Raw genomic sequence first — 27,566 nt, 5'->3', positions numbered from 1 at the left:
TTCATGGATTAACTATCTTGTTGGACTGCTGTTGGAGGTCCAGCCACTGCCAAGCATTGAGGGACCTGACTCTCTGTGAAAGCAAAGATTACATTCCTTCAAAAAATTGGGCTTTGATGTTGCTAAAGGAGAGAGCTTACTGCACAGAAATTTTCTCCATTTTCTCAAAAATGTTGAAATTTTGGAATCATCTAACCTCTGAAGTTTGCTCTAAACCAAATTGCATGGCATTTTTGGATATAGGGCCTCTAGTTTGCCTGATATAATTATGTAGCTCAACTATCTCTGAAGAAATATTGTAATGTAACTCTTTTATTATATAAGAAAATAGGCAGCAGACACATGTAATCATAAAAAGATTGAGCAGGCTCATTTCCTGAAGTTTATTTCCTTTTCGTAACAAATATTTACTGTCAAATGTTTATTGCTTTTACATTTGGATTTTTTTAATACTTTATTGAATTAAAAATACCACATTACCATTGGCTAGAAGAGGAGACAGCTGTATTTGCCAATAATTTCTACAGCTAATGCCAGTGACTAGTGCCAATTTTTTTTTTGGTTCATATTTTTGTAGACAGCTTTGAGACTTATGATACAAGTATTCTGCAGATGAGGCCTGAGGAACACAAAGGTGAAAAGAACACAAACTTCAGAGGTTTAAAAATCAAAAGTGATCATTTCCTCTAAAGAATTTCCTTTCCTTGCCATCAAACACCAATTCAGAGTAGTATAAAGGATGTAAATATTTGCTTAAATTAACAGCATATGACATAACTGATCCAGAGCTTCACAGGGTGAATGATAATTCTTAATGTACATCTGCAACAGAAATAATTCTAAATAAGGGACTGCAAACTGGTTTTAATCTGCTGAAGTTCTACCAGGCTTTTCATTAGGAAGCACTAATGTCCTCACAAAATATGCTTCTTTTTCAGGAGAAAGGAGAGGCAGAAAAAGAGCACATTTTTCATTGTGTCAAATAAAGTGCCAAATAATTAGATTGGTGAAAAATCTTGGGAAACACAAACACCTGCTGTCTGTATCTCGCAGAGAATGGTGCCTTTTGGCACGTTATTCTGGCAAATAATGAGTCCCTGAAGCAATTCCAGACTGGACATGCAACTCCTGTGTGAAAAATGCTGACCACCTACCAGCGGGCTGACATTCTCATCAGGCACTGCAATATCCAGAAACAAAATGATTTTTTATCACAACAAGGGAAATAGCAAAAACCTCTTCCAAGAGCAGTCCAGCTGGGTGACACCCACACAAGTGGAACAACTTGAGTCATGCTGGGTAGATCTGAGGTTTTCTTTACAGACCTATATTCTAATACTTTGCTTCCAGTACAGTAGTCCTGGTGGTCTGCATTTTCTTGATGGAGCTGGGAAATACAACCTATCCAGATTCTTTTCCTATTGTTTTATATTAGCTAGTTTCCAAGTCCAAAATAAATAAAACAGCTAATGTGAAACTAAGAGCATTTTCCCAGGACTTGCATGTGTTCAACAGTTTTAGTAATTTGGCACTTAGAAACCTCAGTTACCTCTGATTATTTTTTTTTTCTTAACACTGATTTAAGATCCCAATCTTGTTCAGAATGGGAATGAGGGAGAACAAAAAAATACAAATGGCCAGTTATTAAAAGCAAGAAGCCTGTCTGCTTCTTGCCTGTCAGTACAGGAGGGGATGCTGCCAGCAGGTGCTGGTGACCCAACACAACTTCATCATTTTTTTTTTATATCTCCAAGGCCACACTGGAAGCAGGCACTACCCTGCTCCCCGTCTAAAGCAGAGGATAGGATCTGCTCAGAATTAAAAGATCTGATCATGTGTAAGACCTCAGGAAAATTTTAGCTGTCTAAATTCCAGAGGATGAATCCAACAGCCTCATCTCAAATACAACCTACTTCTAGACAGCAACAATCAGCTTTTCCATTTTGCCAACCAGCCATGATACAAGCCACACTGCACTCAAATCCTGATTAAACATCGTGTTGCTTAGAAAACACACAGGATTCTGCACAGAATTCTGTAAGGCCTCATGAAACAAGTAGACATCAATATTTCTTCAGCACAGAGTTAAGAGGCAGCTCCTAAGAACACTGCAGTGGTCTGAAGGTGAAGTGTGTGAAACACCCAGCCAGCCATCTAAGCTGACTCTGTGGAAGTAGCCAAACACTCTTGTGAGGAGAGACTTTCACCTCAGCTGAACTTCCAGGAAAACAATCTCTACAGAGCATTTCAGCAAAACAATATCAAAAGAGAACAAAGAGCAAATACCAGTTTTTCTGAGTCTGCTCTGGGAGATTACCAAGGGCAGTGTGGGGAAAGAAGGGTGAGGCCTAAGCAGGAGCTGCCGACACGGAGCTCAAGGCCGCTTGATTTTCCACCAGCAGCGCTGAAACTGAGGGAAGTACAGACTCCTTTTCTCTTCCCCTGGGCTTGGCAGCTTTATTCCCACTTCCCACTTTGTTTCCAGCTACAACCCACGAGTTCTTACCTCCATATCTTTACAGAAGGTGGCGTTGGTGCCGAAAAGGATCTGGCACTGCTCGTCGGCGCTGTAGTGCATGCCCGGCAGTTTGTGAGGGAGCCGCACGGAATATTGGCTCCGGGGGTCTGTCACCAGCAGACAGGTGCTCACCTTGGACCTGGACAAAAGAAAAACACCTTTAGGGAAAGCACCTCTGAACTGCAGTGTTAGATCACTGCTACAGAGCTGCTGTCCTCGCTTTAACAGGGACTGTGAAACAGTGGCCTTTCCCTGCAAGTCTTCTAAGTCATTGAGAACTATGCATAGAAAGGTCCTTGGGAATTCCTGCATGACCCCAGGCCTCACGGCAGGAGAGATGACATTCACAACATTCTGGGTTAAACATTTGTCTAAATTGTTCCTAGAAATCTGACAGAGACTCAGTTCAGCCCTCAGGCAATCCAGCCCAAAGCTTCACTAGCCTTGAAATAACTGCTAGAAAGTCTCTTCCATCCTCAATCCCCGCAGCTGAATTTTGAGCCCTGGACATTTTTTCTTATCCATCACAGACATAAAGGGAAGATTTTTCCCTTTGCCTTCACAACAATCTTTTACAAATTGGAATATCACTGTCATACGAGGACCCAGACCCAACCAGATGAGTTCAGATGCAACTTCTTTTTTCTAATTCATGCCTTTAATGTGGCAGTAAATATCCCATTTTCTTTCATTATTTTCCTTTCTTTCCCACCTCTAACCTCCAGAGCATGAAATTTTCCATGCTGAACCCACTCCCTGCACAAAGCACTGTGCCAGGCACTGTTTGTCAGAGAGCTGCACTGTAGGTTTAAGATTAGAAGTGCAGAGTTCAGACAATTCCAGTGCTTCCTGCAGTACATGAGATTTAACAAGCAACAGCAAAGAAATCCTTCTTGAACAATTCAATATGATGAGCTGAAACATGCATGCAGTGGGAAAGAAGTTTATAGTGAACCATTTTAGACCAACACTCACTGAGGAGTGAGAAAACACATCAGAATTATCTCCAGGCAAAGTCAAATTCCAATAAAATAAAAGCTATTTAATAACAAGACAGTAAAAACCATAGCATAAAGCTGCGGCATCTTTAAGCAGAGATTTCTGCAGGCCACCTACACACAGATTTCTGTCATTGCAAAATTTGAAGGGCATTTTCTGTAAAAAGAAGGTAATAGGGGATTTTTTCAAAAGATGTTATCAGCACATTGACAACTGCACATAATTCTTCTGCCTCTCTTCAACCTTTCAAGGGGCTATTGCAATGGAGACATTCAAATTTGCTAATGACACATGTACACTTATTTAAAAGGAAAATTATTAATACTTTCACTTTAAAGCAACAAAGTGGATTCTTGCCTGGTAGGATTTTTGACACTCAGCACAATCCTTACTTTAGGAAGTTCTCAAGGTCGTCTCGGCTGCACGAAGACCAGGAAAGGTCACTTGGGTTCCTGCCCTTCACCCATTCTCCAGACATAATGTGAGACCTCCCAGCACAGGGCTGATGATCGTCATCGTGGCTCATTCCCATGCTGTTGGATTAGAACAATATAAGAGAAAAAACCTATCAAGTTATGATGTGGGTTTCTCATTTCCCTCTGCCTTTAGCGATGACATTCTCAGCAATTAACAGCTGGACAACAGGCTGCAAATACAACACACAATCAGTCATGTACTGCCCATGTACCTGTTAAATAAGTGAACTAGAGGTTCCTTTAATTTATCCATTGCCTTAATTTCACAAAGTGATTGGTATTTGTGTGTTTGAAACTTTTAAATGTGCTTCTTATGGACTTTCCTTCCAGGGTTTATGAGAAGTGAACCTGGAGAAGTGAAGTAGCTCCGAGAAGGGGTATCTGCTGGAATATTTACTGAAAATTTTGGATTGCTTTCCCAAATCTAGTGGATAGGATCCCTACAATTACACTGAGCTAGAGATGGGCCGACTTTGTTCTTGCATCATTTGGAATATACTGTTAGGAAAAACATTTTTCTAAATGAGTGGTACTGTACAATCGTCTAACTTTGAGGCTGATCCTTTTCTGAGTGGTGGGTTGGATCAGATGATCTTCAGCAGCCCTTCCAACCTAAATTAGCCTCTGACTCTGTAAAAGCAGTGCTTAGACTGGAGCCTGAGGCACAGCCAAGCCCCATTTCTGCAAGTACTGTCCAAACAAGCACCAAGACTGCCCCATGCCCATCTCAGCAAGGACAGAATGTGACTTACTCAGCAAAACAAACCATCTAAACAAACAGCAGCTTGTATTGTATAAACACATAGAAGAATTCAAACACATTCAGTGAGGATTTCCAAAAGTACTCAGAAACAGAAAAGTGTTACTTCAACCTCCATCCAACTTCCCTCTCAGGACCTATCATTAGGACCCTATCATTAGGGGAGTCTTCACCATAGGGCTGCTACAGCAGGTCCAGGTTCAAAATAAATCCCTGCTGCCACTGTAGCAAGGTGAGACTCCTCTGCTGCAGGTAAAACTTTGTGAACATGGAAAAACAGTGTGACCAAGATCACCTGCTACACTCGGTCCTCCATTAAGTCCATCACACCAACCTGCCTGGCAGCGAAAGTGAGTCAAGGATTCTCCATCCTACTTCAAAATGACCATTAAAATACTTTTTCAGAATCATACAGAGTAATAACTCTTTGAAATAGTAACATTTCTCCTTCAGTTCCAAGGTGAAATGGAAGAAAGGTGCCTTCTATGGCCAGTGTCACTTTCTAGCAAAACATCACCAATTTGGGGGTGAAAACACAGAATTCACAGGGTCTCCAGCTGGCTGGCTGGAGCAAGGCAGAAGCAGTCCCTTTAAGTATGCACTGTTTAATCCATGCTATTTCCCGACAAATCTGAGGCTCCTGTTTGCTTTCTGACTGTGCTCTTGGCTTTGCTTCTCCCCAGTCGTGGGACTCAACTGTTCAGAGCCCAAACACGACATCCATTTCTACTTGCAATGAACCAAAACCCACTTCAGCACTTTGATAATTATGGCTTAGATTAAACCACCATCTCTGCTATTTTTAGCTTATAGTGAAGATTATATGGTGGAGTCTATTATTTTAGGTTTATCTCCAGGGACATTATTATTATTTCTAGCAAAACTACATTTAATATAATTTTTAGACTCAGTAGTTCATAGTTATTCTTGTTTTTAAACCTTTGTGGTTTTTGAACACTGCAGAAACATTAACATCAGGCACATTTTGTTTGATGCACGCAGGAATAATCTAACAGTCTATTAGTAACTCTAACTTCAAAACAGTAAAGAGTGAAATTCCTGCTCCACTGAAGTGAATGGGAGTTTTGCCACTGACTTCAATGGAGCCTGGGTTTCACTCCAAATATTTTACCCATGTTGTTTCTACACACAGAGAAAACTCCTCACATGCTAGGATGAAAGTTCCAGCAGTATTTCTCCAATGCAAATAAGCCCATCTAAAGACTGTGTTCCTAAAAGTCAGGAAAGGAAGAGCTCAGTACCATGAAGCAAGGGATGTGAGCTTGTCAGGAATCTTCCAGAACAAAATTTGCCCAAAAATGCCAGTTTAGAAGGTTTGTGGGCATGCAGCAATCCTGTTAACTTTTCTAAGGGAGACCAGACAGGTTTCCAGGGTATCTTGCAGCTTGTCTGACTTGTGACTGCCACAGTCCTGAGACTCAAAGCTGGGTCCTTTTTGGGTTTCTACTCTGTTTCTGTGGGATGGGATCTGGCAGCCCTCCTGTTCTGGCAGCTTCCTGAATGGCCTCCTGCTCAGCACATCAGCTGTTCCACCTCAAAAGGCTGAAAACAAATTATCTTCCTGACTTTCCAAGTGCTTTGGGATCCCTGATTTTATCCCTTCCAGAAAAGACTAGTGTTTGGTCTATGGTTGTTAATTAAGAAATGCTTTAGCTTTCTCATTCAATTCTTTTTTGTCAAATATGTTGAAAGTGATTTTGTTGGCAAAAAACAAGGGTAGCACTTACTAATTAAATGTACATTAGTGTCCATAACTTTATTTTAAACCTGATCTCATGGAAGATGTCTTGCCTAGGACAAGTGCTGAGGCTGCCAGTCTTCACTCAGCTTTATTTTGCAGGGGGTTTGAGGGAGATGAAATGTATTCTCTGTAGAATGAATCTATATAAGAATGAATCAGAACTCACACCTCAAGTTATTTACAGGCTTCTTCTGAAATCCATTCAGTTCTTGTAAGTGTGGAAATCTACCCATTTTTCAATCATTCCCATTTTCTTAACAGAAATTCTCTTAAAAGTCATAAGCATAAAGGAATTGAGCCTGAAAGAAATACCTTTATTTATACCTTTAAAGCAAAAAGATCTTTGCCAGTTTATATTAGCTTGGGATCTGGCCTCAAGGTACACAGGCAACCCCTCCTGGCCTCTCAGTGATGAGTTTCTGGTAGAATGAAACCAGCAACACCTTTGGAGCCTGTTTTAATTGGCAATGCAAAACTTTTCTCAGCATCTACTTTACCTTACAATGACTCACTTGAGAAAATGATTAAATGACCTGCAGGACTAAGGCATACCCTAGAATGCTAACACATTCTTTTCTGAAGTTCAAGGGTCACCAGCTACATCAAAGGGACCAGGTTTTCCTAAACACGTAGTAAATGCAATGCCATGCTGGTTCTTTTCACTAATGAATAGTCCCCTTCCTTTTAATAGAATAAATGGGACAGGCAGTGTGTGTTTGTACTAAACACCAGTGCAAACTGAATCAATAGTTTACATTTCATTTGTGACCATCTAACCTTACCTGCTATTCAGAATTCACATGGAATTAGAAGCAGGTAATCAGTCTCCTGAAATATTCTGCCTTGGGAAGTTCTATTCTTACATGAACTGATCTTGAACAAAGAGTTGATAAGAAAAGCTCCTAGATTAGAAGTAGCAATGTCAAAATGACACTGCACTGCCCTGCAAACCCACTGCCCTGAGATGAAAATGTCCATTTTATCAAAGCCACAAACAGATGCTGCCTGTTACCCTTTACAAAGCCAACAGAGCCGTTATGAATGAGCAGGACTCAGTTTCCCTTTGTGTTACTACCACAGTCACTCCTCCATCCTAACCCCATGCAATACTTCAGCCTTTCATTTCATCACATTCTCCTCCTGAAGACAATGAGATTTCACAAAGGCAAGCAAGGACAGCTCAGACTGTCAGCTCTTCAACTTCTTTCATTCAATGTTTACTGAGAGTAAGCACACTGGGACTCTGGTTTCACACCCCAGCTTCTTTCCTAATATAAATAATGCATTGCTTACCACTCAAAGACACCACAGCCTCACTGGAGGAGTCCTGCAGCACATTTACTGTTGCTCATCATGTGTGAGGCCAGAAACAAGCTGACTGACCAGTTTGAGTCCTGACTGTTAACATAATCACAGCAAGGCAAATCTGATCAGGAGTCACAGGGAGGCAGCAGCAACAGATCTCTTTGATGCAGTTTTTTGGAGAGCAAGGCTTTAAAGTAGCTAGCACTGCTATGAATAAAAAATAGCATGCAGTCTCTGGGAGCTCTGGCCTCCCTGAAGCCTGTACAGCAATCAGAACTGGGTCAGGATGCCAGAATTACACTCTGAGCCTGAGCTGGCCAATTTCTTGTGTAATTCTTCTAAGCTAAACTCAATTACCAGCCCTGTTTTCCCACAGCAATGCTGAACGAATGCACTTGCTTTGTTTGTTTGGGTCATTAGTGGAGTTTCTCCTCTAGACAGCTAATGTAACTAAACTGCTCTGTTTACCCTTGGTGTGTTTTCCAGTGTTTCCTGTTATTCTTTACAAGCCTGAGCCAAAGTGCACCAAAGCCTGTGGAAAGCCTCCTACTGCATCCAATGCCCTGCTGCACATGAAGGTTCTCGAGGTCATGTACACAAATCTTCACCAGAACCACTGTGACCCTTAATAAAAACCCCAAAGCTGAGCTAGAGGATAATGCCAAGGGCTGGGAGAAACTGATTTAGGAGATGCTTAAAATCTGTTCAACAGCTGCAACTCTGGCTGGTAAGAGACCACTGGAGAAATCCTCAGAACTGTTATCATTCACTCTCCTTTAGAAGGGAGAGATATGAAGTTGGGACAAGAGGTAAATTTGACAGAAAATACCAGCAGCAGGAGCACTTCAGAAAAAGGGTAGCAACTGAAAGAAAGAAATATGAAGAAGGGAAGCCTGAAAAAAAGACACACAGTAGTGGAAATGCCATGAAGTAAGACCACCTCCATCACCTCCCTCTGAAAGTCAAACCATTCCATTTGCCTGCAAATAATTCAGTGTGAGTCAAATGTTGGATCACTTTAGAAACTCGTGGCTATCAAGGCTACCCAAGGTGTCCTGGCTGTCACCCCAGATGCTTATTAAACATGTATGACAAACAATTGATTTCTCTCCACACAACTGCACTTACCTCAGCCACCACTTCTCCAAAGGGCAGGGAGGATGTCCAGCTGCCAAGAAGGAAAGAATGACAGCAGGCTGTCTCTCACTCCCACAGACAGAAATCCAAAGGAGTCTTTCCAAAGAACCAGCTGACAAAGAGCTGTAACTGTGCAAGCTCAGCAACACATTAAATAGGAAGAGCTCCTTGGGCCAGCCCTGCACACCAACATGGCCTCACAGAACTGAGCAAAGAGCCCATTACAGCTGTATCCCAAACACAGGAGAAGGCAGAGATATCTCATGCTCCAAATGGAACATTCAGTGGGACCAGTAGGGTTTTGACATTTTTGGCTGATATTTGATTGCTGGACAGCATGTTTTCTCCACCTGTAACGTGCCTTACCCTGCAGACATTCTCCTAAAAGCTTTGTTTCTGCAAGGGAATGTTGCAATGAGCTAGGCAGTACCAGCCTTGCACGTCACCACTGACCTTCTGAGAAGAGAATATGAGAGAAGTCATTCCCTGTGACCCAACTTGCCATGACTCACCCACACATAATCCAGCGTTAAATGTAGAACCAGGACTAAGCATGAGATTTTTTTCTAAAGCCCACTGGAGAAAAATAAATGCAAAAGGAGGGCTGAACAACATCATTGCAGAGTGGGAGAGGTAAGGGAGAAGGGGAGCTGTAATTTATCTGCTCTGACATGTCAGTCATCCCCACAGAGGACAGCTATTTAGACATGCACAAATGCCATCTGTTTTTTCCATATGAAGGACAAAATTCATCCCCATCCCACCTCCTCAGGTCTCAATGAAGGTTTGAAAAGGGAATCCCATCTCTGCAGTGCATCCAGTATCAACCACAAAGGAAGACACTGGTATGGAAGGAGGTTACACAGGGTGTGTGGCTGGCAGCTGAGAACATTAAACATGGCCATTAAACTCAAATCCTAACAGAGGATGTATATTAACAGTTCTTAACAGCTCCTGACTGGTTCTTGGACTGAACCAGGAGTGGGAGACAGCACCCCACATCATCCAGCCCGTGAGCTGTCCACTCCCAAATTGAGCTCAACGTTAGGAATTTTTATTAACATTTGAAATCAAAGCTGCATCACTGGAAAGATGCCTACTTCTGAACTGGTTCAACATGTTTAATGTTTCAATATAAAATGCTGATCATTTTGCAAGTTATGAGGTTTACATCCAGTTGAGAATAAAGATGTAACAGAGGAAGGAGTGAAATGGGGGTGTTCATTTTAGCTGGAACTGTAATAGGAGCTACAGTGCAAAGTGAGGACAGTAACTTTGAGAGGGTGACCCAGGAAAGCAATGCCTCTAAGACAGGCAGAGATTGTCAGAGATGTCAGAGGGGGCCAAGGGAGGCTTGGACAAACCAACAAATCCTGGAAAAATGCTGAGGTGAGCTGAGCTGTCATTGAGGGAGGAGGCAAGGAAACATCTTGTGCAATCTTCCTACAAAACCAGCGGCCACTGAGGCCATTGGCTTAATGGAAAGCAGGCTTTTTCACACTCTGCTTTTCAAACATGTAAACACTGTCTCTTAAATATGCTTTGACTATTCCAGAAAGTGTCAGGAACACATTGGGGAACTGTGATGAAGAGGGGGAGATGATCCTACTTAAAACATCTGAAGTAACCAAGGCTGGTCATTGTATACACAGTGTTATCTAGAACAGAGGTGTTCAGGATAGGTGCTGTATTTTTGAGTTTTTTTAAATCAGGAAAATCAACATTTAAAGGGAGCCATGACTACTGGACTCTTGTTTTCATAACCAAGTTTATGTCACTCTCCAATAATGAAGTAACCAGATATTTTATATGGTTATCTACTCATCAAGCAGCCAAGAAGTCAACAACAGCGAGTGAGAACACACGAACGCCTATGGTGAATAACAGTGTGGAAAGCTGTGGTTTATTCAGCTGCATGACAGATCCAGCCCTTTATGATATGGTTTTCATTTAAAAAGAATTAGCTTTTTTGCCTTGGAATCTGGAAGGCAGCAAAGTACGAGCTTGTGTTGCAAGGGACAGAGAGCACATGAGAGTGACATGGCAGAGACACTCAGTGGCCATGAAGAACATAAGAGAATCATTTTAGGATCCTCTCCCCAGCAACATCACATGCTCACATGATTGACTCCTTCCTCCAGCAGACATTTGTTCATGGGATTCTCTCTGAGCAGCCCTTGCTGTTTCACAGAGTGGCTGATTCACAGCAGGACAGGCATTGCCTGACGCATTCCAGCACCTTGGGTGAGATGAAGGAATCCAGCTGCAAAGCAACTGAACATCCACCATTCCAAAGGCCTCCCTCCACTGCTGCTGATTTCTACGATGTGGCCCCTGCATATCAATGTTTTCCTGAAAAAAGCTTCACAGCTTCTTCTAAGAGCAGTCAGGTTCTGAGCTACAGGGACAGAAAAGGGAGTGCTCCACCAAATACAAAGTTCTACAAAATGCTAAAGTTGATCCATATATATACAAATAAATTTGGAAGAAACTCAGCATTGAAGAGGTAGAATTACCTCAGGAAAACACCCTTCTGCCTTCTGATGTCAATACTTCCTCCTTTCTGAGATCCATTCAGCATCTTAAGTGGATCTCTCCTGTCTCCTTCCTTAAAGTACTATCCCATCTCCATGCAGGCATCCAACCACATGCTGAGCATTTCTACACCTTCACACATTCTTTGATACCTGCCAACAACACACAGCGGATTTCTGACACAACAGCATTGGTAGGAGTCAAGGATTGCTTTAATTCCTTCAATCAGTCCCTGCTGAAGAGCTGAATATAAATATATCCAAAAACACTCACTGTACAACATGGATCAGTGACTCTCAGTGGGAATCACTTGTCTCACACTGGCTGTTTGTCATGATCACAGCTGAGTTGTGACCCTAAAGTAAGAACAAATTTATCTGAGGAAGTCTCCATGAAAATGTTCACTATAAGCTGTTTCCTTGCCCTCCAAGTGATTAAACCCACTTCTTGGACATACAAAAACCTTTCGTTCTCGCTTGCTTCAATCTGGTTTCAGAACACAGAGAACTGTTGCAGAAGGAGCACAATGATTATGAATGAAGCAGTGGTGGGCAGAGAAGGACTGCTCATTGCACAGAGGCTGCTGTGCTCCATCTGTAGCTCCTTGTTTTTGGAAAGCACCCCGGGGCACAGCAGAAGGAACAAGCTGAAGGGTAACAAGCTGTTTGCTTTCAGCACTGCCTGAAGTGGGTGAGAACGAGACCTCCAAAAATGTGACATGCATTTCCTCAGAAGATGAAAAGGGAATATAAATTGTAGGGTGGAAAAAAGACCAAACCCTGGGATAGCTGGGTGGGATTTCCCACCCACGAGGGAAGAGAGACAAAAGCTCAGTGAGCACTGACAGCCCTGTCAGTCACAATGTCAGAAACCCCAGGGGAAGCTCTGTGTGCAGTCACTTTTCCAAAACTCCTGTGAAACCACTGAAAGCCTCCAGTCAACTGCATTAAATGACCGAGTGCCAAACCTGAATGCAGAGCTACAACACAAGACACCCTTCAAAGAAAAGCAAGGAGAGGGGAGAGATGGTGTGGAATATTTGCCAAATACGTGCAACACAAATAAGCCAGATGTCCCACACCCTGTCCCATCAGGAAGCCACCCACAGCCGAGCACTGGGGAAGTGGGACAGCCTGGGGAATGCACTGGAGGAGTCAGGAATGCTGGCTGCCTTCCCCACACTGGGAGATGAATTCTCCATCCCTGGAGGTGGGAAGCAGGAGATGGCCAACATCAAAAGACAAAAAGGTGTGAAGTAAATGCACTATATAAATTCTACCAGCATCAAGCGTTCTGCAGTCCCCAGAAAAGCAGTGGGTATATGTTTTATGGCTCTCAGAGCAGCAGAAGTCCTTTTCACAGAAATATTTTTCATCCTCTTTCTTGGTCTGCATTGTCAATCACTGTGGGCTCACAGGTTCAGTGCAAGAAGAAATCCATCCTTATGTGACCCTCTTTCACTGATTCACCAACACAACAGGTGACTGCAGTGGACAGTAACAAACTTCTGGGTTCTCTTTTTTTTCCAAAAATGAGAAAAACCCACCAGAACAGACCAGGAAAAAAGCTGCATAGGAAATGCATGATCCAGTTATAAAATTTTGTTTCCAACAGTGGCACTTTCATGTACCAGCTCCCTAAACTCACAGGATTTTTCATTTTTGGTCCAGCTGGTAAAATAATTTATAATACCAGCACCACCTGGCCTTGGCTGTTCGTAAATGATTGCAGAAGTTCAGCAAGTTATCTCAGTTTCACTCACTTTATCAGCAGGGAGAGACTCAATATCAAACAGGAATGCTGCAAATTATGGCTTGGTATCAAAGCAATTTGGAAATGATATGTTCAGACCAATACTGAAGTGAAATTCTTTGGGTAGTGGGTGTGCCTGGTTGCCTACAAACCTCCATGCTAATAAAGTAAAGTTTGCCTTAATATTGTCCAAGGAAGTGACATGAGGAAAGTAAAAAGCAACATGAAAAGACACTCTTGCTTTGAATAACTTTGGCTTGAACATGTTAACGTAGACAAACTACAGAGAAAGAAAAAAGTCTATTATTTTCAAAAGATACTGTTTTAGAGGGTCTCTAGCTGGTAAAAGGTGCAGGGTGTGTGTCATTTTAAGTGGTGACAGCTTTCTGGAGATGTGCACAAGCATCATATAATGATCCTGTAGGAAAATCCAGTTTGCAGCATTTTTTTAAAGCTAGTAAATGCAGGCAATCTGCACTTTTCTCAAAATTTGACCACTTCTGACCATGGTGACTCATGATGGACAGCAGGGAAGAATTCTGCCTTCTTGGACTAAATCTACCCCAAATTACACAGCAAATAGCTTTAGTTGAGATAAAGGAGGAACCAGACAGGAAAGAATTCACACATTGAAAAGTGCCAGTTGTGTTTTCAGGAAGAAGAAAGGAAGCTGTGCTTTTCCTTTGAAGGAAGGATACTTTCCCTAAGTACAGAGACCACCTGAACTAAGAAGCAAACTGCTTCTAGGAAGCATTTCTTTATCATGCAGCCTAGTTCTACTGTGTGCAACTAAAATGAATATTTAAAAGCTAGATTAGAAAGCTGCCACTTCATTAGATGTCTCCAGAATGATGCTGGAAAACAGCAGGGTGGGAGGAAAGGAGCCCAGCAGGGAGCAGATGGAAGAGCCAGGCAGGATTTTGACTGTCACTGGCAGGTGAGATACAGAGGGGGGACATGAGAAACTTCTGAGAGCACAAACTGTCCCAAATGTGGATAAGATGTGGTGTATCAGGTGAGCATCCCCATGGGCTTTGGAGCAGAGAAAGAAAGTACAGTGAAAAATACTCATTTTTAAGGCCCTGAGCTAATTAGAACCCAACAGGAAGGAAACTTTTCAAGCAAGTCAGAGCAAACCATTATGATCAGATTCCTTTTGCTTTTATTTGCTTTACCTCAGCAAAAACAAAAGCAGAAAACTGTGGGCTATTCTCCTCTTTTTTATGGAAACTGGGGTTCAAGACACAGACAACAAACTCCCTGCTGGGCTGGATCCAGCAATGGAAAGAGGCCCAGCATCCAATGTAGGGAGGATTTTGCAAATGGAAAGGGATCACTGAGAACAAAGCAGGCCTGTTTATTTCATTTCTCCAGTAAACTCTTTTTTGCTGAATTTTATTTCCCAACACAACTGTTGGCCAAGAGGCAGCCAACCCTGTTCCACCCCAGCACATGCTTCCACTGACGTAACAGCTAAAAGGAACCACATTTTTAGAGGCAACAACATTTCACTGCTGCTGACTTACTACCAAAGGCTTTTCCAAGTGACAGTCTAGGATTTATCACCTTCCCCAGCTCGGGAAGTCATTTTCACCTGGAACCTGTTGAACTCAGCAGGCCAGGCAGACAGCACGGGTTACAGGCTATTGGAACCCAACTGCTAGTGGAAAAGTAAATATTTCATCTAGATCATTGCCCTTGTAAAAAAACAAATTATTATTTGGTAAATGGCACTTACAAACCTAATATTTCCTGTGCTGGTGTGCAGTGGGAGGCTGCACAATGGGGACTTGTACTGTCCCTGTGTTTGGGTCACTGGGTGCACCAGGCTGCTGCCAGCAAAGCCAGTGGAGTATGAAACCAGAATCCTCGTGGCAGGAAGCAGATGCAAGGTTTGCCAAATCATTACAGCCCAGCTACTTAACACAGCCCTGGCTTACTCAGCAGAGTAAGCCCTCAAAAAGAAAGGCAGAGCTGGAAAAGCTACAAAGCTATTGATTAAACAAAAATTGCGTTTCTAAATGGCTGTCGTTCGCCTGTTTGGTGCAGTTTTATTAAGTAAAGCTGTACAAGATGCTGAAAAACAAAGAAATTAGTGGGACTGCAAGGGAATGTTGCTTCCCTAGGGATTACACAGAGATCCTTCACAAAGCAGAGAGTAAAACCATAGAAACCCTTGCCCAGAACTAATGTTTGCCACAAGAGTGCAGAAAGCAACGGGACGTGGACATTCCCACGCCCAGTTCCAATGTTATTACATTGCAGTTCTGTAAATAAACCATCAAATTTGGATGGTACAAAGGTGAAACAGATAATCATGATAGAGGGAAGGTACCCTGCCACCATGCCAGGATTAGCAGCTTCAGTAAATGCACCTGGAAATATCCTGCAGCTTTACATAAAACTAAAAAACCACACCCAAATTGAGGCCTATCTGGAGCACACTACCAAACCTCTTCATTTCTCCCCTCCAATATTATTTTTTTTTGTGTGATTTTTGTGCATCATTTTATTTTCTTAACATTTTTTTCTTTCTCAGCATGATCCCACTGCCACTGCAAAAACAACCTGCCAGACAATACCACAGGGATCTTCTATTTCTGGGACTCAAATTAACTTACTCAGGTGTCCTGTACTGTCTTACAGTGGGCCAACACACTGTGTTTGGTGCTGCTCCACCACTACCTCCTTCCCAGGTTAAATCATCCATGCTGGCAGTAGTCTCCACTGATTTCTTTTTTAAAAAATATATTTAAACCTGTCTTTGATCGCTGATTCCTTTTGACTAACTTAGGACATGGTTTTCAGAAAGTTATTATCAAGCTACTAAGGTACATAATTATAATAATAACAATAATAATTTGTTTTATCTAAAACAGACTCCTCAGTGTGTTACCAGAAGTAGAAGAAGCATCTCCTGATATTTTAGGATATACCTATTCTTTCTCTGAACCAGAGCCTGTTATTAAATAACTGCTTTACTTAGATCATCCCACTCTGATGTACAAGCACATATGATGAAATAGGCAGTGTTCCATTATGTCCTCTGGAGTTGTACAGAGAAGGGCAACTTAACTGTGAAAATGTGCTTGCAATTATCTGTGGAAGAAGAATGAAACCTGGGAGGAGGGGAGCACGAAAAGGGAGCCTGGGAACACGGAGAGAGAGACATTCCTCAACAGATTTACAACACAAATGGCAGAAAATAAAATTAGCAACTCCAGGGTGGGTACGGACCGCTGCCAGCATTTTTGGCCAGCCTCAGGGTATGTCTACACAGCAGCCAGTCACTCCCAGTACTCCTGAGACTGCAATATACTGGAACAGTTACGTTCTCCTGTGAGATTTCAAGTGGGGATTCTGGCACCAGGAGAACAGAGCTGGGGCAGGCACTGCCTGAATCCAACTCTCTGGCTACTCAGGAAGTCCTGCTGCAGCAAAGTCATTAATACCTGAGCTTGCTAGAATAAAGCCTGCACAGGACTGCCTCTGGCTCCAACCTTCCTTGAGATCCAACTGCTCTTGATTTTCCACCACTCCAAATGCAGAGATGTGAGTTCTGACACACAGCGTGGTCAAAAGGAACACACAGCATTTATGAATGCACTGAGGGAAGCACAGCTCCCCAGCATAAGGCAGGATCTACACCAAACAGTGCCAGCAGTTCCACTGGAGAGGTTTATCCAGCCACTGGACAGATCCTGGCAGCCACAGGCTACATCCCTGAGCCATCCATAACTGGATGGTACCCTACAGACACACAGGATGGGCACCTCTGAGCAACAGCTCTCTCTTACGGTAAAATATTAATTCACAGGAGCAAAAACAATGCCTGGGGGCATGTGTTAAAGTAGAGTCTTTAACTAAATGCTGAAATCCTACCCTGTGAATAGAAGTTTGGCCTCATTTGCAGTACAGAGGGAGCAGAGCTATAACTGAAGTTGTCTGGATAACCCTCAAACTGAGATTTTAGTGCTTCTGCATGTTTGATTTATGACTTCAGTACTGTTGCTTTTCATGGTGTTTGGGAGGTATGAAGTAACCTGGGGACACATTGGTGCATTTCTGCAACAGCAACGAGAGAAATGTTCCACAGAATTTCAGGTCAGGCAGAACCTGCCTGATAAATGTGGGACTAACTCAAAGAAACACAAAAAAGAAGAAGCTCAGGTGAGAAATTTAACAAAAAACCCATCAGAGTTAATGTTTAAAATCAGCCAGGACAGAAACTACACTCAGCTGCCTCCACTGGTAGAGGTCTGAGTTCAAGGGTTAGACTGTGCTGAGCTGCTCTGAAAAAGACAGAGGGTTGTTGGCATTTTTCTTTCAAGACAGCTTCTCAGCTGCCACATCCTGCACCTGAATGTTACAAACCCAGGATAAAATTAGAGAATTTTTAGCAGAGGTCCCTCCATTTCTCCATGGCTTCCAGAACCCCTCCCTTTGCCCCATCACCATGATTTGGCTGTCTGGCTCCAATGCTGCTGGCACTGTTCTGACTGGAATGGCAGGACAGGCTGATGCAGAAAAAGAAACAGGTTTCTGTCAGCAGTGTGCACTCTGCAGCATTACCTGTCTGCACAGATCTGTCACATTTACTGGGGTGGTCCTCAGCTTCCACACAAAACTTTTCATTTTAAAAATGCATTATGACCTATTTTTTATAAATTGCAGGGCAGGGAGAAGTGGGACAATTTCCTGGTTGGTTCTCAGAAATCCTGAGTAGCTGCACCACAGTGACTGGGCTTTGCTGGTGTAAATTGTTACAGGGCATCATTCTGCACCTCTGAGATCTGCTCAGGGACATTCCTCCTCAGCCTGCAATGTTTTCACATTCTGGCACATCTGCATGAATCTCTCTGCTGGACACAGAACTGCACCCAGAACAGGGAGGACAATGTTATTTATTCACAAGTCCATCAGCGCAAATACCAGGCCACAAAGGGAACATCCAGAGTGCTTTCCCCTCACCTGCAACACCACAATGCTTGAGACACACCACAAAGTCCATACTTCATCATGCAGCAAATAATTATGCACCCTGAAGTAATTTTAACCAAGCTAGAGCTATCAATACCTAACATCTAAAGCAAATAAGCACACTGGAGAGAGAAACCTGCTGGTTCCAAACCCTTCTCTCGACTGATTCCAAGCCCTGAGCTGTTTGGTTTGTTCATTATGGGCTTTTACCTTTGGACTCATTTTTGTCCTCATCTGTTTCAGCTTCAAGTTTGAGGCCATGTGGTTTCAGGCTGTTGGCAAGAGGCAGCTCCTTGCTTATTGTCAGTTGATTTTAATCCCCTTTCCTAAGGGCATCTGTGGCTCCCAGCCACACCACCTCGGGCTATTCTCTCCCTATCCAGGCACTGCCAGGTTCCGCTGGCTCATGAATGGGAATCTTCCCTCCTCACCCAAGCCTGCCCCCATCCCACAACAGGAAAGCTGAGGCTGTTGAAAGAAACAGGAATGGCAACAAAGCTGGCATTGTTGTCCTGAAAAACCACTGGCTGCAGCCCACCCCGCTCCATTCGGGGGATAACGGATATACGGATGAATCCCAGCTTTTGTTTCAAAAAACTTATTTGACTTTTTCTTTGGAGAAGGACTTGAAAATGGTAACAAAGCCACTGCTGTAGGCAAAGAGAGAACTAGGAGGGGGGGAAGTGGCACTATTTTTCTGCAAGTTGGTTGTTCAGGGTGGTCTTTGGAGTGTGAATCTCAGATCAGCCTCACACTGGTTCATGGAGGCAGAGGAGGAGGGAAGCACCAGTCAGAACCCTGGTGACACTTTTAAGCTTTTACTGATGGACTTGCCCTGCAAATCTGAAAAGGTGAGAGCAAGAAATGCTCAGTGTTCATATTATATTTCAGTGTTCATATTATATTTATAATATGAAGACCTCAGACTTGTACATTTTAAGACTTCAGTGACCACTGTGATCTTGGGTCTTCAAGGACTCCATCCAGCAAACCCTGGATAAAATTCAACAAACTCAGGTTACACTCAAGTGTGTTGTTTTAAAAGCCACCCACTATTGACCCACCTGACTGAAGTAACAAGGCTTGCTGAGGGTCCTGTCTTGTGTGGGAAGAAGTTTATGATTTGTAGCCTCAATACACATTCACTGTGAAACTCTTCTCCTGGAACCTTTCTAAAAAAATTGTATGTAAATATAGACGGATGTTCCCTTTATGTCCATGAACCAAAACTATAAGTACAGACTTGATTTAAATACAAATGTCACAACTCTCACCCCATCATCAAGCAACAACTCCACAGGTTAAACCTGAAGATGAACTTTCATCCTTCAACTTTCATAGGACCTATTTCATCCTAATTGATCTATTTAATGGTGTCTCCATGTTTCCACAGTGCAGCTGTCCGGAATAGTGTTTTTTGCAGTCAGTCCAAATGACATTAGTGGCAGATTAGGAATCTGACACATCAATTAGTAATCCATTCACTTTTTCCAAAGTCCACATCAGAAACTATCTGTGAATGCCAAACTGGGCTTGTGATCTCCACAGACATTTGTTAGTCTTAAGGAAAGAATAATAAATCTCAGCTTTTCTACACTCATAAGGAAATCAGACTTCAATAAAGCTCAAAATTATGGCTCTCTAAAATTTATATTTTTGCCAATATGGATGTAAGTTTTGATTGGATTTTGTTTTAAATTAAGAAACTTGCACCTAGTTTTCCTTGGTTTTCATTTTTAAAGTTCATGTCAGCTTCTTTGTGTTCATGTCTGCAATGTGTTTCCTTACATTTCACTCAACAACTCGGAGTTTTTAAGTAAAGTCTGCGAAGAATTCTTCTATTTGCACAAGATGTGCTGAAACAGGACTGCTCAGAGCATCTTACTACAGGTCAACACCAGAAGAATGGGACCTGATACCTTTTGAGGTCAATGAAAAAGATTCCTCTTGGTCTCCAGAAAGGCACCAGTCAGCTGGTCAGAGGTTGAAGTTAGTCACTGGTGGTGACAGCACAGAGGGATGATTCTGATGCTCATATTGAGGGGCGACAGATAAGGCATTTACCCTCCTCTGTTTTGATTTGGCAACACTGGGGGTTGATTATGCTGCTGGTGGCAAGGCAGAGGGGGCAGAAGGATTTGCCCCAGTGTGTGACAGAGAATTGCAGCTCTTTATGGAGTAAGACAACCCGGAACATGTCCCTGAACACTTGTGGAAGCAGAATCCTCCCAACAGCTTTTACAACCTTCAGCTGGAGCACTCCTGGCTCCTGTGTCCTCCCAGAGCCACATTACCCAGATGCCTTGGGTCCCTAAACTGGCCCTTACAGACACTCCACTCCCCTCCAGTACTCTTGAAATAGTTTTCCAAGATGAAGGCAAAGAAAGAAAACCAGAAGAGGGATGACATTATGTTCTTACCACCAAAACTGCCCTCAGAAAAGAAAATGGAGTTTGCAATTTTCTGCACAGATGGAGAGCTGTATCTGAAAGCATTACATCCCCTATTTATGATGGGGATATTTTTCAGCAAGGCATTATTAGAAGGAAGCTTGTCAGCTCTGCTGAGAAACTTGGCAAACACTAGGGCAGACCAGTCTCACTCTTTCACACAGCTGGATTTTCTGCAGCTCAAGTATTTTTCCCTCTTGCTCTTGGCCCATCGAAAGATGAGTGCTGAATTTCCCTTAGCATTACCCACAGGTTAATTTGTTGTTAAGTTTAGGCTCATTTTAATATCTTGGCATGCAATCTAAATAAAACTAAAACCAAATGTCCTTCATTTCTGCCGAAACCACCCTCGGTTTGGCTCAGCTGCCTTCGGCGTCACTGGAGGGTGAACAAGAGATTCATTTTTGGTAGGTAACCTAAATATCCTCCATGCAACTTTGAAATACATTGCCATAAAGTAATTATTTGTCAAGGAATGAGATTGGCCAGAACCTGAACACGCTCCATTGGCTCTGACTTAGCTGTGAAATACTTCTTACTGCAGGAAAGGAAGATACACCACACACGTGAGCTGTAGGAAGGGCACAGAAAAAACTCAGGCACAACCTCTTAACTACAGGAACAAAGTTGGGATTTCCCACCTTACATCCAAAAAGGCTGAAGGAAGGAGCACTTCAAAACCCCCAGGCACAGTCCTGCCCCCTGTCTAATTTCTGTACCTTCCACAGTCTAACTGTGACACTGCAACCAGAGTGATGTCAGTGGAAAGGGGAAAAAGCTGATCAGTATTATTGTGTAAGTGAAGTAACACTGGGCCTGGAGAGAGGGAATGTGGAGCTGACCTTTGGTTAACTCATTATCTGCACTAAGAGGATGCAGCTCACTCTTCCAGTCAATTTTGTTTCCTTCAGCCCATGGGATATTTACAGGCAGCTGTAAAGAGTCTCCAAAGTCACCTGCAGAAAGTACCCAGTAATCTCATTCTGCAAATTTCTGTCTGACTAGGACTTATCACGATCCTTCCTGCTTTTTCCAGTGTGTTCAAAGTGTCTTACTTAGGTGTGATTGAGCTGATAAATCAAATTACAGGATTTCTTTCTGTGGATCAAATAATTCTGCTTAAGGGCATTTCCAAAGTACTGATGTTTACTATTTCAGTCACAGCAGATTACTTCACATGCAGAGATGAAACCATTACCAAACTATTTAACTATTAAAGCCCTTGACACAGACACCTGAACTTCAGAGAAAACTTGGCAAGTTTAAAGATTTTGAGGCTCATGTTGGTTTTGTGGACCTATTCTACACAGTTAAGAAAGGCAGAATTTGTCTCTATTACTGGCATTTAAGAGATTGAGGCCTCTTTGTGCTGCTCAGAATCAGAAGAGAGAGCTGAAAACAGGGGAAGTTCAGCTAGAAAGATTTATGTGTGCTAAAATGGGTATTTACATAAGCCTCCTGAAAATTAAGTTATGCATCAATGTGCTACATTTATGAAATCATAACAAACATGCCACACTAGTAATTGCACTTGTCTGGCTTCAAATAAAAGTATCCTGCAGTGGCACAAGTAAAGAAGGAAAAGAAGGACAGGTTCTTACTTGTGCCCAAGTTCATGTGCAATTGTGAATGCCAGATTGAGACCGTTGTCTTCAGCAAGAACACATTTTCTCTTGGCACTGCAGACACCTCCTAGGTAAGCAATTCCTACAACAAAAAACACAGAGAACAGTCCCATCAAAACCAGTGAAACAGCTCATTCACACAAAACATACAGCAGTAGCAACCAAAATGATCAAAAATGCAACCAGAATAAAAAATATTAGAGCAGTTTCCATACAAAATCATCTGAGTAGTTTCTTCCTCATCCTAATGAAGAATCAGCCCAGTTTTGTCAGACAGGAAATAAGTAAAACACACTCACCTTCACTGCTTTCACTGGAAAATATATTTCACTGACCCAAAAATTCATCTAAACTTGTCTACTAATACCCTCTACTACAGCATTGGAAGATGAAGTGAAGGAGCCTGAACAAGCATTTAAATGGAGTTATCTCAATTTTCAGAATGAAGTCAGGGAGAAGGAATAAAACAATAAAGCAGAGACTCTGAAAAGATCTTATATTTTCCCTTATTTTCATGCTTAAAAGAAAGCCAGAGTGTCAGAGCCAGGAGAGCTGGCAAAGTGCTGATGGTGAGTCACAAAGCCAATGTAGGTGGCACAGGTCTCCTGTTACTGAGTGGAATTTAGGATTTGATCCATGCACAGTATTCTCCTGTTTGTGTGGGCACCACGAACGGTTTGAGGCTGAGGCCAAAAAGGAATTCAAAAGTTACAGCATGAAACCTCTGCTATGGAAAAACAATAGTCCTCATCTGCCCTTGCTGCAGCCAGACTGTCCCCTGCTGAAAGTGCCACTGCACCTGGGGATGCTGTGATGGCATCACAGGCCAGCTCAGGGTGTCTCAGGGGATATATCTGCTTTCATTTGTATTTAACAGCACACAAGGAGTGAATTTCCTCCCTGCAGTTCCATGGAGGGGAGGCTGGATGGAGATTCCTTGAAGGATCAGACTGTGACCATGCAATGGAATCATGAGATCCCCGTTTTCCTTTTTTTTTCCTCCTCTCAGAGTTGACAAAGCTGTGGTTATCAGGGTGCAAATGTAAAACTTTAGACCTGGAAGAAGTCCAGCTCTGTTTTTATGGGTTTTGACAGTAAGGATGTGGATATTTGTTGCTGGGGTGCTGTGGATGGAACAGAAGGATGGGTAACAGCCTTTCACTTCAGCACTTACAGCAAAGAGTGAAGGCAGAAATCAGGCACTAACACTTGCTTACTTTAAAAATGCTGAGTGTGAAAGGGCAGATTCATACCACATGCAAAAAAAAAAGAGATCAAGATTTAACCTTTTAAATCAATGGCCATAAAAGGCTGGATTTCAGCACTTTGCTTGGACTGACTTGTTTCTTACATGCAGAATAGTCCAAAGGATGTCATGGAATTGCTCAGGAAGTAACAGCCTCCTTTAAGAAAGATGTTTGAGACTGCAAGCTCAGTCCACACACCTGGTGGCCCAATGAATGTGCCACTTTTTGGTTAAAGGGAAGCTAAAATGGAGCATTTGAGTCAGCTGAAAGGCACTTTTACTGAATAGGAAGAGATATTTTGGTTCCCTTTCAGCAGTTTTAGGCAGAAATTATCAGAGCAGGACTTTTACCAAAAGTGTTTTATTCATACTACTAAACCTGATTATTCACATCTATCTTCCATTAACCTGTGCCAATATCTCTCTCAGTTGTATCTGACACATGAGGTTTTAACAGTTGCATTTCAGGCTCAGGGGCTGAGCAGGCAAGTCAGTTTTGCATTAAATTATTCATGCCAAGTTTCTTTTAGGAGATTTCATAAAATGAGGCTAGGTCTATGTTTGCCATCATGGGGATGGAAGGGGGCAGCATTCCCATTTTTGAGAGGTGTAGCACAGCAAAACAGTCTAGAATTCTGCCAATATATTAAATACCAATTAAAATGTCAAATACATTATCTCAAATAGTAATTCTTCTGAAGTCTTTGTTTAGTGGCTCTAATCCCCACTGAACCTGGCAATGCATACCAACATTATTATTTTGGCTTTTGGTCTGTGCTAAAATCCTCATTATTCAAAGGTGGAAAAGTAATGATTAAGAACTTGTACATCCACCAGTGGTCAAAGAAGTAGTGACTGTGGCTCAGTTACAGACTCTTAGTCATCTGTTTTTATTAGCTATTTTCACTGCTTAATGTGAATCCTGTGTGGCCAGTTTATATTATCTGCAATCATCAATTTAAAAATGTAGCCATTTAAAATTAGTTTATTATTACAGAAATGGACTGGGCAGACAAACTCATAATCCTGGAAGAGCAGAAACCTTTGTGGAGTACATGGAGTGAACTCAGTACGAAGTCCAGCTCATGAACTGCTGAGTGCTTATTACTAATAGTCATTCTGGAACAGCAAGCCAGTTATAACAAATTGGTATCACATTTTAAGCCTGAAAAAGCTTGTCTTAAAAACATTTTTGAAATCTATTTTTTCTATCAAACTATTTCCTAAGACGATAATTTTCTTTTGGACCAATACATTTTAGCATTAATTCCTTTCATCAGAATATCAACAGCAAATAAATTATTGATCTGCAAACATACTCCAGTTTCCTAGTAAATCTATCTGAACCATTAACATAAATGCAACTTTTTTTTTAATCCAGTACAATGATCCACATAACAGATAGGCAGAGAAAAATACACCTTTAACCAACAACAATAGTAGCACAATGCCTTGGTAGCTGCATTAACATGATTTATGTCTTCATTGGGATGAATGGAAACTGTTGTTTGCCTCTTAAATTTCCAGATTTTTATCTGAGCCTTTCAAGTCTGCAGAACTGGAATAAAAACTTCATGAACTCAGACATGTTTGTGAAAATCCTGGCGTGCCGTGGTTCTACCAGGCTGGGAATAATATAAGAGGAAATGCTTTTATTTGGTAATTTTCCTTCTGGCCCTGTCTGTGAGACAGGTGTGTACGTGTGAAAATGAAAAATAGGGAAGGAAACTGAACTGGGATTTTTGTTTGTTTTTTAAGAAAAACTTCTCATCACACTTCTCATCCACCACTGCAAATATGCAGATAGTGGCTTTCTTTGGGGGAAAAATGTCCTTATCTTTCAGATATGCTGTCAGCAATTATCACAAATCTATTTTTAATATATAAAAAAGGTCAAGCAGGAGCATCAGCAGAAGAGGGAAAGGAAAGCAAATTACTATTTTTACTATTACCAAGCATGACGGTTTTTTTCTTTCTCTCCTGAGAAATTACATAATTACAGCCCATAACTTCTGTGCTTGGACATGCAGAGCTATCTGCACTTCCACAGCAAACCCTGGGACACAGGCAACTGTGTAAACTCACATTTATCCAAAAACTTGTCATACATAAACAGTTTGCAGCTGTTGGCCTTCTTGCCAGCTATGAGCCCTCCACCAGCAGTATCTCCAAGGGGAATGATCCCATCTATCCCAGTTAGGCATGAGGATATTACACACTTGCCACAGGGATGGCCAAAGCTGGGAGAAGACAAGTCCTGGTGCGTGGGTTCCCGTTTTGTCCTACTCCAAACACCTGGGGCTTCCTCCTGACGGCTCTGGAGTATTCACTCAGCAAGTGGTTTGTCCAGGTACTCCAGCTTTCAACTCTCTAATGTCTTGTTTTCATTGCACTCCTAATACTTTAATCTCTTCTTTTGCCAACCACCTCTGGATACAGAACTTTTACTTGATTAAAACTTGGCTGGCTCTCCTCCTGCTCAATGTATTTGCTGTTGGGAAGGGAGCCAAACTCCCAGTCCTGAAGTCTGCTTGGCACAGACAGAGACTCCCTGCATATCCACATGCTCAGAGCAAACCTCCCATTCCCTGTCATTACTAGTTTGGTGTTGAGCTGATGTTTTTCTCATCCTCCCATGATTTTCAATTTGTGCAGCTTGAACATTGCCATCAATTACATTCCTGCAGCCTCTCTTAACATCCTACATGAGTAAAATCAGGAAACCCTGAAGTGATTCATGCTCTGCCTTTCCATTCAATGGCAATGATATGTTTGACAGAGATGCCCTGCCTGTATATACACATCAAGTCAGTCACCAAGGGAATCTTCCAGTGCTTGTGATACTTAAAATGAAAAATACTTCTCCCTTTCTATAAAGCCTACATAGAAAAGGTTCCAAAATTTAAGAAACATTAAAGAAGAAACCCACTAAACTGCCTCCAAGATAGGTACTAACACTGTTCTACAGCTGAATAAACAGAGGTCTCAAGAGTCAGCGGTATCCAGGTGAAAAAGAACTGTATCCATGGAAGGGCCCTCACAGACAGGCTAAGGCTGTCACCACTGAGCCTCCAGGCCAAGTTTGGTTTATAGGGATCATCCAGAAAAGTGAACAGGGTGAGCTGTTCCTTCATTTTATAAGAATGTCCTAATTCAAAGCTAATTCAAAGCTGGACATGCAATTTTAGTGGCACAGATTAATTTGGCTTAATGCTGGATAGTCCTCCAAGATGCCAATTTCTGTTAATCTCACAGTAACAACATGGTTTCCATTAGAGTTTAATATTCATGTATGGAAACTGTTTCCCTTAGCAATAATTTTCATTGTTACTGCATTTAACAAAAACCACACTGGAAACAACACACACATCATGAACCACAACTACAGAAATTACAGTGCAGCCATCCAGTGCACAAAACACAGCTACAGTCAGGTAGGAAAACAAGTTAATAATCACATTAGTGCAAGTCACAATATTTTGAACTCAGGTCTTTAGAGAGGAAGAGCTTCTGATTGTCATGGACCAGCTGATGGAAGCCACCGTGACTCCTGAGAATATCCACTAGATTCAGACTTTCTGTACCTGGGCAACTTGTTGCAAATGTGCCCATCAGCACAGAATCCTCTTCTCCCTTTGGAGAATATAGCCTGTCCTGAATTTCAACATGAACCCTGTAAAACTGTTCACCATGACCTGCGGGGATGCAGCACAACTTTCCCAGAACTCATTCAGCTGTCCTGTAGTGCCCAATAACTTCTTCCTCTGAAAACACTGTCATTTCCAGTGACAACTTATGTCAGAATCCCAAAAGCTCAGCAAGAAAAATAAACAGCTGAAACACAAAGTGTAGGTGCTTTCTGAATCTCCTGATTCTCAAAACACTCACCCTGAAGGATTAACAGATTAAATCCCTCCCTGATATTCACAGTACCAGCTGATTTTTCTGGAGCTCACAAGGATAAACTCCTCAGAGCACGAAGTCCTCATAGCACGAATGAATGAAATGCTCAACACCTTTG

At 42.2% G+C, this 27,566-nt stretch overlaps 1 protein-coding gene across 1 annotated transcript in view; it reads right to left on the bottom strand.

The window, feature by feature from the left end:
- Positions 1-27,566, bottom strand: part of ADAMTS17 (ADAM metallopeptidase with thrombospondin type 1 motif 17) — a 153,841-nt gene that overhangs the window by 72,803 nt on the left and 53,472 nt on the right. The window contains exons 8-10 of the mRNA XM_058847265.1: positions 22,276-22,381; positions 3,910-4,050; positions 2,507-2,657 (exon numbers count right to left, since the gene is read on the bottom strand). Of these exons, the coding sequence (XP_058703248.1) occupies positions 2,507-2,657; positions 3,910-4,050; positions 22,276-22,381 (398 nt within the window). The remainder of the gene's footprint in view (positions 1-2,506; positions 2,658-3,909; positions 4,051-22,275; positions 22,382-27,566) is intronic.

Source organism: Poecile atricapillus, chromosome 11 (assembly GCF_030490865.1).
Source record: "Poecile atricapillus isolate bPoeAtr1 chromosome 11, bPoeAtr1.hap1, whole genome shotgun sequence".
Classification (NCBI taxonomy): Eukaryota; Metazoa; Chordata; class Aves; order Passeriformes; family Paridae; genus Poecile; species Poecile atricapillus.
The sequence above is the reverse complement of the archived record's forward strand: the minus strand, read 5'-3'. Positions and strand labels throughout refer to the sequence as shown.